Below are 14,391 nucleotides of genomic sequence, written 5' to 3'. Positions count from 1 at the left end.
AAATACTCCAGAACATATATGATAACACAAGGAGCTGTCTTATAAATTGGAAGGCTATACCTTGATTTTTTATGGTGTTTCTAGTGCTCATCACATGACTATAACCTCCTTCCTTCCTCCCTCCCTCCCTCCCTCCCTCCCTTCCTTCCTTCCTTCCTTCCTTCCTTCCTTCCTTCCTTCCTTCCTTCCTTCCTTCCTTCCTTCCTTCCTTCTTTCTCTCTCTCTCTTTCTCTCTTTGACGGAATCTCGCTCTGTCGTCCAGGCTGGAGTGCAGTGGAGCGATCTAGGCTTATTGCAACCTCTGCCTCCCAGGTTCAAGTGATTCTCATGCCTCAGCCTCCTGAGTAGCTGGGATTATCAGTGCCTGCCACCATGCCCGGCTAGAGATGGGGTTTCACCATGTTGGCCAGGCTGGTCTCGAACTCCTCTCCTCAAGTGATCTGCCCACCTTGGCCTCCCATAGTGCTGGGATTACAGATGTGAGCCACTGCGCCCGGCCTATAACCTCTTTTCAAAAGAGCCAACACTGACTTGGATGTAAAAAGTGGGAAGTCTGTTGAAAAGAGAAGAGGAAAGAATAGGAAAAAACAGTCTCATTTTATAGTCATAATTTAGTTGTGTATGTGTATTAAGACTTTAAGGATTATATAAAATGATGTAGTTACATAGAAGGAAGTACTATGGGATATTTGTCCACATAAATTTTCCTTATTTTTCTTTGAGTGGTGAGCATAAATAATAATAGATTGTAACAAAGCAAACCTGACTCACGTAGCCACTTAATCTCAGAGAGAATGTGACCCAGAGCAGGGAGGGGCAGAGCTCAGGTATGTGTCGCCATGACACATCCATTCCAGGACTCTTCAGGCTTCACCTGCACCTGAGCTATGGACAAAATATGTTTGAGTGCTACAGAGGCTTATTTTTCACTGCTCCATAGTCAGAAGGATGGCAGCTGGGGTGACCATACTATTCCTAAGGGCATTTGATATACACAGGCTTGGAAATCCAGAGAGCTGATGAGGTTTAGGGAAGTTCTTCTCCCTCCCATACCAAGTGTGTGCAATACCAGCACCCTCCAGAATTCAAAGCAGGAGAATTGGAGGCAATGATACTGATCGTACACTTCATGAGGAATAAACTGATGATTGTAATCAGCATGAGTGCTAAGGAACAATGGAAGCTTTATAAAGACAAACTTTCCTTTGAAAATTAATTACAACACATCTCAGAATTACCTAGTGTTTTTAAAATCCTTTAAAAGTTTTGAAGGGTGCCATGAAAGTGTCAAATGTAATTATTATGTAGCTTTTTGTTTCATATTGTGTGGGACACAAATACTGTAAAGGAAAAATAGTTCTTGACCATGTATGTGGTCCTTCAACTAACATACAACTGCCTTAAGAAGAGCTTTGACGGTCTCTTCTGTACTAATTCCAAATACCAAATTTCTAAAACTTTGAAATTTTTCTCATGCTTAGGAAAACCTAGGCTGGTAATGTTATCATTCTCCTCCAATCTTCAACCTTTTCTCCTATTTCCTCTTACACTTGGAAAGGAGATGCCACCTTCAACCTTTTCTCATATTTTCTCTTATATTTGGAAGGCAAGAATCATACTAATGAAAACAGACCTAGTGTCTTTTAAAGTCACCCTATAATACAATACTGTGGTTCTCAATTGTTTAATTGTTTCCCCACCTCAATCTCAAACTTTTTTTCTTTTTTTTTGAGACAGGGGTCTCGCTCTGTGGCCCAGGCTGGAGTGCAGTGGCATGATCTTGGCTCACTGCAACCTTCACCTCCTGGGTTCAAGCGATCCTTCTGCCTCAGCCTCCCTAGTAGCTGGGACTACAGGCGAGTCCCACCGCTCCCGGCTAACTTTTGTATTTCTAGTAGAGACGGGGTTTGCCATGTTGGCCAGGCTGGTCTTGAACTCCTGACCTCCGGTGATCCACCGGCCTCGGCCTCCCAAAGTGCTGGGATTACAGGCGTGAGCCACCGCGCCCAGCCCAATCTCAAACTTTTAATGGACGCAACTCACTCAGCTCAGTAGCAGTGGCTCATGGTGGCAGTAATGCAGAGCTGGGTGGCAGAAGGAAAGAATCAATCTGGTTGGTGGGTGGGAATTCTGCATTGGATTCTCCCCTTAGTTATCATACACTCTCTAAACAGAATAAAAATTTACAACCTTTTTGGCAATCTTTACTTCATTACCTACCTGGAAGAATTTATGTCCTCTCAGTGGAGTTTCTTTAACTCCATTAATGTCAATTAGTTGTTTTAGGTCTGCAAAATGATAATATGTTCTTGGGACATTTATCCTTTACAACATGCTTTTTATGCTTGTTTGTGTGTTTTAATTTGAAAGCCTTAGAGATGCAGGCTAGGGTGACTGGGACAGATATGGGGTCCCTGGCTACTGAATGAGACTTGGGAGGCAGAGGACTTGTTTTTATGCCAATAAAGAGTAAAATCTCAAGTTGTGGTTGATTTTAATGCAAGTAGGGCTGGAGAGGCCCACGACAGACCTAGTTTGGGGTGAGCACCCGGATCTGTGAGCTAGCGTTGCTTCAGCATCTCACTGTGTGTGTGTGTGTGTGTGTGTGTGTGTGTGTGTGTGTGTGTGCAGGCTGGTTCCACCCTTCGCTCTCCCATCGGCATTACCCTTCACCTCCGTCTCTGCGTAACTATATTAATAGAAGGCAACACTTCACATACTGGCGCTCAGACCCCAAAGAGAGGTTGGCAGTGGCTGGGCAGGTGGGCATGCAGCAGGGAGATGGGTGGAGGAGTGGGCGGAGGCATCGTCGAGTGGCGTTCGACATATCCAATGGCAGTTCGGGATAGGGGCGGCCGGGGCGGAGGCACCGAGGCCGATCGGCCAATAGAGGGCGAGCAACTACTGGAGCGACCTGGTGACGTGAGGAGCGTTCCATTTGGCCAGCGGTGGGCGGTTGCCACAGCTGGTTTAGGGCCCCGACCACTGGGGCCCCTTGTCAGGAGGAGACAGCCTCCCGGCCCGGGGAGGAGAAGTCGCTGCCACCTTTGGCAGCCGACGCGATCCCCTGGGACGGTCCGCTTCCTGCCGTCAGCTGCCGGCCGAGTTGGGTCTCCGTGGTTCAGGTAACGAGGGGTGGGGGCGGGGGTCTCCCGGGCTGGTCTGCAGGGTGGGCTGCCTCCCCTTCCGCTGCGCCGGGACGCGGGGACGTCGGCACCGCCCTTCTCAACTCGGCAGCCGCCGAGCCCCTGGCCCGGGGTGACTACACGTGGCGGGGCGTGTGTGAGTGTGTACGAGCGTGTGGCTGCGTGTGCGTGTGGATGTGGCGCGCGTCCCAACCTGCCTGGGGCGGTGGTCCGCGGCGTGGCGGAGGCAGGGCGGGCCTTGCGAGGCCGCGCCCGCGGCCCGGCCCCGATCTCCGGCCTCTGGCCTCGGGTCCCCCGCTGGGGAGCCGGTCGCTGCTTCCCGACGGATTTTGATCTTTGTTCTTCCAGGCCGGCTCCCCCTTCGTGGTCTCCCTTCTCCCGCTGGGCCGGTTTATCGGGAGGAGATTATCTTCCAGGTTAGTTTTACACAAAGGACGGGTTCTCTGCACCTCTGGGCCCCTCCTCCCCTTCCCCGAGCCTTCTACCTTCTCCTTTCCCTGCTCTGCTCCTAGGCTGTTTTTGGACCTTTGCCTTCTCCAGCCCGGGAATGATCTCGAGTTGGCTGTTTCTCCCTCTGTCCGTCGGGCTGCAGGCTTCCGCCTCGGTCCTGCCAGCGTGGGGCATGTGGTGTCGGTAAACAGAGGCCACAGCACCACACCTGAGCGGAGGAGAAGGGTGGCAGAGGCTGAGAAAGGCTGGGCCTGGGAATTCAGGATGCTGAGTAGAGATGGTACTTAGGACATGTCCCAGAAAGCGCCCTTGTGACTTTTCTTAGCTGCTGCCATTCCCCACCCCCCAACCAGCCATCAGCAGTCACCAACCATTCCAGAATCTCTCCTGCTTAAGTCAGCCTTTCACCTACAGGTCTCTGATGTGGTTTCATTATGATTCCCACAAATGTTAGGCTAGACCAGCCAGATTGTTTCATTTCCCGGACTCAGGAAGTTGCAGAGGGTTTGATGAGGGGAAATCTGTTTTGTGTAAATACAATGCACGTATGTGCACAGAGCGTCCAGAACCTCCTGGCCCTGCCAGAGGGTGACTTGTTCCCTGCTGTGATTCATATTCGAGTGGCTAATTGAAGAAAGAAGGTGAAGTGGAGGAAGGGAGGGAGGCTTTATAAGGACAGAAACTACTATTATTTTTAGAGTCCTTTTAATGATGTTGAAAGAACATTGTGGCATAGTGGAACATGCCCTTGACTGGAAGTTAGCAGTATCAGCATTGCTGCTGTGTGGCCCTGGATAAGTTATTTCCTCTCTCTGGTCCTCATTTTACTCATTTACAAAACAAAGTATTAATAATTGGCACGATCACCTATAAAATCCTCTCTAGTTCCAAGGTTCTGTGATGATCAGATCATCAGCATTAGATTGGAAGCATAGAGGCTTATTTAAGAGGAAATACTAGCCCTTTTCTTTATTTGAGAACCTTTAATCATATCTTCTTGTAGAGAACAAACACGAATTGGAAATAAACTTTTCCCCACTTCCCCGTCCCCACCCCTTCAGTCAGTTTTCAGCTTTCTGTCTCTGGGAAGGGAGGGTTGAACTGTATTTTCTTATTCTTGCCTCATTTTTTTTCTTTTTCTGCTTTTTCTTAGGGCTAGCAGTTGGACTTTTGATGATGTTTGACCCAGCGGCAGGAATAGCAGGCAACGTGATTTCAAAGCTGGGCTCAGCCTCTGTGTCTTCTCTTGTGTAATCGCAAAACCCATTTTGGAGCAGGAATTCCAATCATGTCTGTGATGGTGGTGAGAAAGAAGGTGACACGGAAATGGGAGAAACTCCCAGGCAGGAACACCTTTTGCTGTGACGGCCGCGTCATGATGGCCCGGCAAAAGGGCATTTTCTACCTGACCCTTTTCCTCATCCTGGGGACATGTACGCTCTTCTTCGCCTTTGAGTGAGTTTTGGTTGAGTAGAGTTGCCTGATTATGGTTACTTTGGGTCTAGGGGAAGAACCTGCTTTCTGGGGAGTTTGGGGCTGGTCCTTGGATGACTTTAATGTCCTCTTGAGCAATGTCTGTAGATGATGCCAGCTGAATTCATTGCTTCATGGTCATCACAGAGTATGTGCTTCCCCAAAAGACCAATACCTTTGATACCAATTTTGTAGTACTGGTTTGGGGCTATCCTTGATAGACTTGGGAAATAAGGAAGTTTGTCTTAATTACTCACCTCTCCCTTTTAGTGGTCTCCTTAGAAGCTGAATGACAGATGGCCTCCCCTGCACATAAACCTAAGGGCACCCCTCATTGTTACATCACTCAGCAATCCTCACCTATTTTGTTATTCTGGGCCCTGTTTCCTTAAGGCTCAGCTCTCAGCTAGCTGTTACGGTGAAAAGCCAACTGAATTGGGAACCTACGGATTAGTTCCAGCCTCAGCTGGACCACATACTAGTTGTATGCGTGGCACATACATGCTTATTAGAAGTGAGTTGCTCTTTCTTTCCCTCAAAATCACTGAACGTAAACAACTGTATATTCTGTGTATGCCTGTTACCAGCCTTGGAGTGATATTTTTCTGTGGTGTAATACCTTGTACTCGAGCCACTGTTTGAAGTCTGTGTAGGTCTCGTCTCTAGGGGAGGTGGCCGGTTGGATTCTAGGGCACTGTGGCATGTCTCCTGGGTGTGCTGAGAATGCTCTACACTCTAGGGATGGGAGCAGTGCTAATTGTTTTGGGATTACTGTGAGGAGGCCTTTGAGAGCCAAGAGGTGTGTGTGGACTGTAAGCCACACCTGACGTGAGCCTGCTATGGTGTATGTACATGGGTGACCTGGAAGTGGAGGCCTCATGCTGGGGTGTGGGCATGGGAGATAGGAGGGGGCACCTTGGCCAGCCTAGTGGGGAAGTAAAGTGAGCACTGGTCCCTTGGGGCTCATTTTTTGTCCTTCTGTGAGGGCTTCAGGCTTTCCCAGTGCACCCAGAGTGATTTTCGGGCTGCTTTGCCAGACTTTTGGATGGTTGCAGCTGGCTTGAGTAACAGCAGGCGGAGGAGGGGGACCCAGTATATAATGGGGCTGGGAAAGTAAGGTCAGAGGAACTCTTTGTTAAAGGTCCTTTTGCTGCTGCTGCTGCTACTGCTGACTTTGTGAAGTGTTTAGCGAAGTCAGGCAGGTTGCTGAAGGCTTCTTACTTGCTTTCCAGTTTGAGTTTCCTGACTGAGGGTGTGTGCGTGCATGTGTGCATGCACGTGCTTGTGTGTGGTACCAGTGAGCATGTGTAGTCAGGCAGGCATAAGTCCCTAGCATTAAAAATCATTTTTCCTTCTCCTCACCCTTCTCTCCAAGTTTTCCTTGCCTCATTCCTGCCCAGCTTCTTCTTGGAAGTGAATAGCTGACCTCTGTTCTTTATCATTCTTCCTCCCTTTTTCTCTTTTTGTCCCCACCCCCACCGCCATGGTTAAATTTTAATTATTGCAACCATTCCAAACAGAGATAAGCCTTGTTCTCAGGCTTTGAGTTAGTTGGTAGTTCTGGGCCCAGGAAACCTCTGGTTTGACTGGCCAGGGGTACTTGAAATTTGGAGCTATTGCCATTTGTCCCCTTTTGTATCTGGGAGCCAGCAGAAGAATCTGATTGGAATCTGTTCCACTGAGGCCCCTGCAGGCCTCTGAAGAAAACCGCTGGTGGGATGAAGCTTCTAATTAGCCAAGTTGCTGTTTGACAGAGGCAGGTTGAGTTTTCCACCATGATGACTTCCCCCGCCCCCCAGGTTGTTTCTTGCATTTTGAAGGGTGAGGTTATTTGTAAAACTTCCTTAAGTACCAGCTGTGTCTGTGAAAGACTAAATATTTTTGAAGATAGGGCTGGAGGAGGGAGTAGTGGGAAGAAGAGGGGAGAAGGAAGTAAATGTGTCAGCAGAGGAGTGGAGTGGGGAGGTGGAAATGTGACCAAAGAGGAAAGGACCCTGGTGATGAATACTTTGTACCGAGAATGGTGGAATTTGTGTTTGTGAATGTGCGTGCTTGTGTATGTGTATGTGTGTGTGTGTGTGTGTCATATATAGACACATAGACACTTTAGGTGGTGGCTGCATTGTGCCTAGCCAGTGACAGGTTGTACAAGGTACACCAGCACGCCTCTGAGGAATGAAGTCTCCTTCAGGTCGGCCTTTTTCTTTGGCGTCTGTAATTTCCTGTCCATCACATAGTGGGGGCACGGTTTGGGGAGCAGAATGTGGGCTGCTTTGTTAGTATTAGAACTTAGCGCAGTGGCTCATGCCTGTAATCCCAGCACTTGGGGAGGCCGAGGCAGGCAGATCACTTGAGGTCAGGAGTTTGAGACCAGCCTGGCCAACATGGTGAAACCCCCATCTTTACTAAAAATACAAAAATTAGCCCCGTGTGGATGTTGTGCGCCTGTAGTCCCAGCTACTCGGAAGGCTGAAGCAGGAGGATCCCTTGAACCTGGGAGGTGGAGGCTGCAGTGAGCGGAGATCTTAGCCTGGGTGACAGAGTGAGACTCTGTCTCAAAAAAAAAAGAAAAAAGAAAAAAGAACTTAGTGAGACCTCAGGAAATCAGTTGATCTAGCCCCCGCCTTCAGGCAGGTGAGGGTATCTGAATAGACAAATGGTAATCTATTTTCATCCTTACATTGTCTAGGAGTAGAGACTCCACATCCTCTGGCTGCTGCATTTTTGCCTTGTGGGAAGATAGTCCAACTCTTGAGGCACATCTGGAGCTGCATTTTAGTAGCAGGGTCCTGCTTGCAGCAGGTGCTTAGGAACAAGTGTGAGTTGATTTATAGCTGCCTGCAGCACAGCTCTGGGCCAGCCAGATGGCTTGAGGAGTCTGGTCAGGCATGTGGGTGCCCCTTAATGAAGAACGCACAGTGTTAGCAGTGCTGGCAGATGTCCTTTTATTTTTGGATTATGCCTTTACATGTCTTCTAGAAGACTTTTCAAATGAGTGACCTGTAATTTTCAGTGGACAGATAGTAGATTGAATACATAAAACAAAAAAAGGTTGTTCCACCCTGGGGCCAGTTAGCTCTGTATTGTTAGAGTGTTTCTTTTTTCTTTTTTCTTTTTTTTTTTACTTATTTTTTGAGACAGAGTCTCGCTCCATCACCCAGGCTGGAGTGCAGTGTCATGATCTCAGCTCATTGCAACCTCTGCCTCCCAGGTTCAAGCAGTTCTCCTGCCTCAGCTTCCTGGGTAGCTGGGATTACAGACACCTGCCAAATACAAATAATTTTTGTATTTTCAGTAGAGACAGGGTTTCACCATGTTGGCCAGGCTTGTCCCGAACTCCTGATCTCAAGTGATCCACCTGCCTCAGCCTCCCCAAGTGCTGGGATTACAGGCATGAGCCACTGTGCCCGGCCTGTTAGAAGTGTTTCTGAAGAAGCTGGGGAGTCTCTCTTAGGGCCGCTGTCACAGAGTAGAAATTTGGCCAAATATTCACTAAGCCTCTTGCAACTCCAAGAACCTGAAATTCTGTATAACTCTGTGTTTGTCTGGAAGACTCAAATACACACGAAAGGAGATTATAGATTACCAGTAGGTTGCTATATTTAAATATAATTGTATTCATGGTAAACGTATTTAAACTTAAAAGCAGAGTGAAAATGGTATAATGCTTAAAGAAAAAGGATTTTCTAATTAATTCTTAGGGTGAGGTATTTCAGAAATGTGAGTGTGTATTGCCAATTTCAGCTTTAAGCATATGAACAATTTTCACTTCTTTCTGCTCAAGCTCTATCCAGCTTGTGCGATGAACACATAGCTACCAGCTTGGCCTGAAGTGTCAGGACACTGTAACAATGACACTGACAACCTAGGAGCCATCCAGCTACTGAAAGGCTATTGAGGTATTCAGGCAAATTCAACTTCCTGATAAAGTGTGATCCTGGAGAAAGCAACAAGTGCACTGTCTCCTGGAATTGGCTTCCAGCTTTCTCTTTTAGCTTTCTGAGCAGGCCACTAGTGGGGCCAAGGTCCTCAGACTTCCCTTGTGGCAGGAATGACTGTGTGACTCTTGACCCCTGAAGCAGAAGCAGTTTACTGCTATAATCAGTGCTTATGGTCTCACTGTGTCCTCTGTATATGAAGGAAATCTTATCAAGGCACTGTCAGACCAGGTTCTGTCAGATTGGTCCCCATTAGAGCTTTTGATGTATATATTGGCAGAAGAGTCATTGAGTTGGATGAACTGAAAACAGCTTTGTAACACTGCTTAGTAATCAATAGTAATCAATACAAAAATTACTTTTCTAGTGTATCCAAATTCTACCCCTCCCTCAAATTTTTTCTTGAGTCTTCATGAAAACTTTCCAGTAATTTCTGCATTCACTGGACTCATTCAACAAATAATCACATGACATTTCTTATAGTTTGGAGCTCTATGGTGATTACACTTCTCACTGTTGTTGTCCCCTACAGCTAGTCTCTTTCAAGGACAGAGACTATGTTCAATGGCTGTGTAGCCCCCACAGTGCTCTCTACCATGCCTTACATAGAGTAGATGGCCAATAAGTGTTGCTGAATTAAAACATTCTGGATGTACTTAAAATTTAACAATCTTGACCCACAGAATCATAGGATGGTAGAGCTGGAAAGGACTTTTGAAACTATCTGTGTTCTTGTGTGGGTGAGGAAACCAGGCCCACAGAAGTGAGGTTCCTTCATCAAAATGAGTTGGCCAGCCAATGTCTCTATACTGTCTCAGGGCTTTTTCTTCTAATTTCGACCTTTCATCTCATTGTTCATTGTTATCCTTTGGCTATGGAATCCTGAAGACATTCAAACCCACATGCTTTAGTAAAGTGTACATAGTACCAAATACTAGACCAGTATATTCAGGATTCTTGCGAGCTAGTGTGTGTGTTACCCAGTGGCATCTAGGCTCTTGGGGTCTCCCAAGCTTATGCTCCTAGAAAGTGAAGGCATCTTTGCAGAGAACTGATGGTGTTGCAGCATGGCATTTCTGGTAGCCTTGCAGGAACAGGGAAGCCTATCAGGAGCTTTGTGAGTTAACGAGGGATCATCACTGCTGTGGCCACTTCTGGTCCCTGCTGCCAAGATGAGGATGACTTGGAGAAAAATCGAGCAATTTGTGCTCCATACATTGTTACTTAGTGAGTTATCCTGATGAAAGGGGCAGCGTGGGCCGGGTGCAGTGGCTCATGCCTGTAATCCCAGCACTTTGGGATGCTGAGGTGGGTGGATCACTTGAGGTCAGGAGTTCCAGACCAGCCGGGCCAACATGGTGAAACCCTGTCTCTACTAAAAATACAAAAAATCAGCTGGGCGTGGTGGTGCACACCTGTATTCCCAGCTGCTTGGGAGGCTGAAGCAGGAGAATCACTTGAACCTGGGAAGTGGAGGTTGCAGTGAGCCGAGATTGCACTATTGCACTCCAGCCTGGGCAACAAAACAAGAGCAAAACTCCATCTAAAAAAAAAGAAAAAAAAAAAAAAAAAAAGAAAAAGAAAGGGGAGGCGTGTCTGGAAGACAGGTGAAATAGAAAAAGCAGACCTGATAATATGAGCTTACTAGGTTTGAGGAGACACAAGACTATGTAAACCAAAGCCAAACTTTGACATGCCAGAATGTTAGTGCCCACGGTGACAAGGTCCAGGTTTCTGAAGAGCATCCTTATGTGAGATTGGGAAGAGGAAAAAGTGACTATATTGTGCTCTCTAACCAAGAGTACATTCTCTGGAGAATGACTCTATGGAGGTCAGTCTTCACTTTATCTAGCTTCGGATTCTGTCTGTGACTTGGCTAACCAAATGAGTTTTAGAAAGGCATAGTTGCCTCTTTGATATCAATCTGTTACAGTACTTAGCTAAACTTAACTTCCTGATAAAGTATGTTCCTTGAGAAGCAGTTCTTCCCAAGAGTTCCTTGGGTTGTGTCTCCTGAACAGTTTGCTTTCTTTTTTCTTTTTTTCTTTTTCCTTTGAGACGGAGTTTCACTCTTGTTGCCCACGCTGGAGTGCAATGGCGCCATCTCAGTTCATTGAAACCTCCGCCTCCCGGGTTCAAGCGATTCTTCTGCCTCAGCCTCTCAAGTAGCTGGGATTACAGGCATGCGCCACCACGCCCTGCTAATTTTGTACTTTTTAGTAGAGACAGGGTTTCTCCATGTTGGCCAGGCTGGTCTCGAACTCCCGACCTCAGGTGATCCGCCTGCCTTGGCCTCCCAAAGTGCTGGGATTACAGGCATGAGCCACCACACCTGGTGGCAGTTTGCTTTCTTTTAATAATTCATTTCTTTCTTTCTTTCTTTTTTTTTGAAATAGAGTCTCCCTCTCTTGCCCAGGCTGCAGTGCAGTGGTTTGATCTTGGTTCACTGCATCCTCTGCCTCCTGGGCTCAAACAGTCCTCCCACCTCAGCCTCCCAAGTATCTGGGACTACAGGCATGAGCCACTATACCTGACTAATTTTTGTATATTTTGTAGAGACAGGATCTCGCCATCTTGCCCAGGCTGGTCTTGAACTCCTGAGCTCAAGTGCTCCAACAGCCTTGGCCTCCCAAAGTGCTGAGATTAAAGATGTGAGCCACCACGCCGGGCTCCTTTAATAATTCTTTATGGTTCTGTCATTCAGAATTTCTCTACATTTTCAGCCTCTATTACCTTTTGTGGTAATGAGTTTCACACTGTCAGTCTCCACTGAATGCCTCTCCCATCTTTTGAGGATGAGTCTTAATTAAATATAGTGATCCTCTGTTTTGGGAAAAGCAAGCCCAGAGAACAGGGATGTTTCCCAACATGTTGACATCAGTTGAGATGTTACTGAGGGAAAGAAGAGACTCCTAAATCTTTCTCCTCAGAGATGCTGGAGCTGGTATTGTGCTAAGAACAAAGGATGTACCTGAGGCTATTTGCAGTAGCAAGAAGCTAGCTAATTCAGGGTAATTAATTAGTGGGATGTTTCTGGAATGGAGTGGGGAAGACAGGGGCCTTATGTTGATGATTAGATAAGGCCAGTTAATGGAGAGCCTTGGAATACTGACCTGTGGAGTTTGGGGCATAATGTAACAGGCAGCAATGAATGGTTCTAAGTTCTCGAGCAGCGGTATATTGTAATTGAAACTTGAACTTCGTTATTGTAACTGAAATTTGGAAACCACTGAGCAGGTTTGCCTGGATAGAGATTTTGATGAGAGGATGGCTTCTCACTTCAGAATTGAAAATGTCCCTGTTTGTTTAATTTTCTTTATTGCTACTGGAGCAAAAGAGGGTTATACATTTTTCTCTGACCTTCACATAGAAGTAAATCTGGAGGCTGATTGTAAATTATGTTTTTAGTGTTAAGGGAAACTTCCCCTCTCAGCAGACTCTGAGGGTCATCAGAAAAATCTTGGGACAGTCTTATGGGTGGTTCTACATGTTTATTGTGTTCTAGAGGTAGTGTCTTAGTTTGTTCTGGTTGCTGTAAGAAACTACCATCGACTGGGTGGCTTATAAACAACAGAAATTTGTGTCTCACAGTTCTGGAGGCTGGCAAGTACAAGATCAAGATGCCTACAGGTTTGGTGACTGATGAAGGCCTGCTTTCTGGTTCATAGATGGCTATCTTCTCTCTGTGTATTCACATGGCCAAAGGGGCAAGGGAGCTTGCCAGGATTTCTTTTATAAGGATGCTAATCCCATTCATGAGGGTGGAGCCTTAGGTGACCTAATCACCCCCCAAAGGCCCCACCTCCATAATCCGTCACATTGGATGGTAAGATTTCAACATATGAATTTTGCAGAGATACAGACATTCAGTCAGTAGCAGGTAGGTAGTAAGAGGACAGATGGCCATCTATATCAGGGAGGTATTATAGCAAAGGCTTATTTCTCTCATGTGTGACCAAAGAGTATCGTGGGGCTCTGATCCTTGGGCCTTCTTCCTTAAAGCCATACTTACCAGCTGCTACTGGAGCAGTTTCAAGCAGCCAGCAGCTCCCCCACAGAGCTCTTCCCTGACCACTTACAGCCTGTAGAGGCTGAGTCACCGTTCTAACACTTGATTATCAGTCATCTTATTCTTTTGCTGTTTCATATGTCAGTTATGTTTTCCCCAACAAAATTAACTCCTATTTCCCTTGTTCTTCATTTGTTAGACCAACAAATACTTGTTGGCTGACTGATTACATTGATAAAAGAACAAACCAAAAAACATAGCAAGAAAGCTATTAGGGAGACTTAGAAGCAGTGTATTGTACAGAACACCAATCCAAGCTGCCAATCTGTAAGGCATAGCTCTCTGTCTAGATTCTTACCCATTCTACTCATGAATCTCTTCTGAGTGTTTTTATGTGAATTGAAGTCTGTGTCATTACCATCATCCCTCCAGTGAACTAGCATGCTAGGGATGGGGGATGGGACATGACACATGAGCCCAGCCTGGCACTGATGGTTACTGCTGGTCAGTACCACTGTGCCGCCTGAGGGGACATGTGGGAGTCTAGTTGTCTAGTCCAGCTATGGTAGCCTGAGGACAGTCAAGAAGTCAGTAGAGGATGGCTTAAAATGATGATGTCTCTTCAGGTGGCAGAAATGAAGACTTAGTTGGGACATGGTTGCATTTATAAAATTCATAAGGGACAGAAGGAACTCTAATCCCCAGGAAGGAGAAAGGCCTCTTGGTACTTTGAATACAGGAGAGTTCTGTTTTAAGAAGTATATGGATATTATTATTCCAAGGAGTGATATAGGGAGTTTCAAAAACACTTAGCTTATATTTGTGGATGACAGATCTGATCTAGTCTTTTTTTTTTTTTTTTTGAGATGGAGTCTTGTTCTGTCACCAGGCTGGAGTGCAGTGGTGCAATCTCAGCTCACTGCAACCTCTGCCTCATGGGTTCAAGTGATTCTCCTGGCTCAGCTTCCTGAGTAAGCTGGGATTACAGGCACATGCCACCATGCCCGGCTTATTTATTTATTTATTTATTTATTTATTTATTTATTTATTTTTGAGACGGAGTCTTGCACTGTCACCCAGGCTGGAGTGCAGTGGCACAATCTCCGCTCACTGCAAGCTCCACCTCCTGGATTCACGCTGTTCTCCTGCCTCAGCCTCCCAAGTAGCTGGGACTACAGGCGCCCGCCACCATGCCTGGCTACTTTTTGTATTTTTAGTAGAGAAGGGGTTTCACTGTGTTAGCCAGGATGGTCTTGATCTCCTGACCTTGTGATCTGCCTACCTCGGCCTCCCAAAGTGCTGGGATTATAGGCGTGAGCCAACGTGCCCGGCCTTATTTTTGTGTTTTTATTGGTGACGGGGTTTCGCCGTGTTG

The 14,391-nt window shown here is 46.6% G+C and overlaps 1 protein-coding gene across 2 annotated transcripts in view; it reads left to right on the top strand.

Moving 5' to 3' along the window:
• Nucleotides 1-2,914: 2,914 nt before the first annotated feature.
• Nucleotides 2,915-14,391, top strand: part of ZDHHC9 (zinc finger DHHC-type containing 9) — a 41,812-nt gene continuing 30,335 nt past the window's right edge. The window contains exons 1-3 of one of the 2 annotated variants that reach the window (XM_010354793.2): nucleotides 2,915-3,125; nucleotides 3,495-3,562; nucleotides 4,750-5,051. In XM_010354793.2, coding sequence (XP_010353095.1) covers nucleotides 4,885-5,051 — 167 coding nt within the window. In that variant the 5' untranslated portion in view covers nucleotides 2,915-3,125; nucleotides 3,495-3,562; nucleotides 4,750-4,884. Of the gene's footprint in view, nucleotides 3,126-3,494; nucleotides 3,563-4,749; nucleotides 5,052-14,391 lie in introns of those variants that run through there. The other variant, XM_030934804.1, reaches the window with a different exon arrangement.

The sequence above is a fragment of the Rhinopithecus roxellana genome, chromosome 7, assembly GCF_007565055.1.
Source record: "Rhinopithecus roxellana isolate Shanxi Qingling chromosome 7, ASM756505v1, whole genome shotgun sequence".
NCBI lineage: Eukaryota > Metazoa > Chordata > Mammalia > Primates > Cercopithecidae > Rhinopithecus > Rhinopithecus roxellana.
Note: the sequence above shows the minus strand (reverse complement) of the source record. Positions and strands in the feature narration are given on the sequence as shown.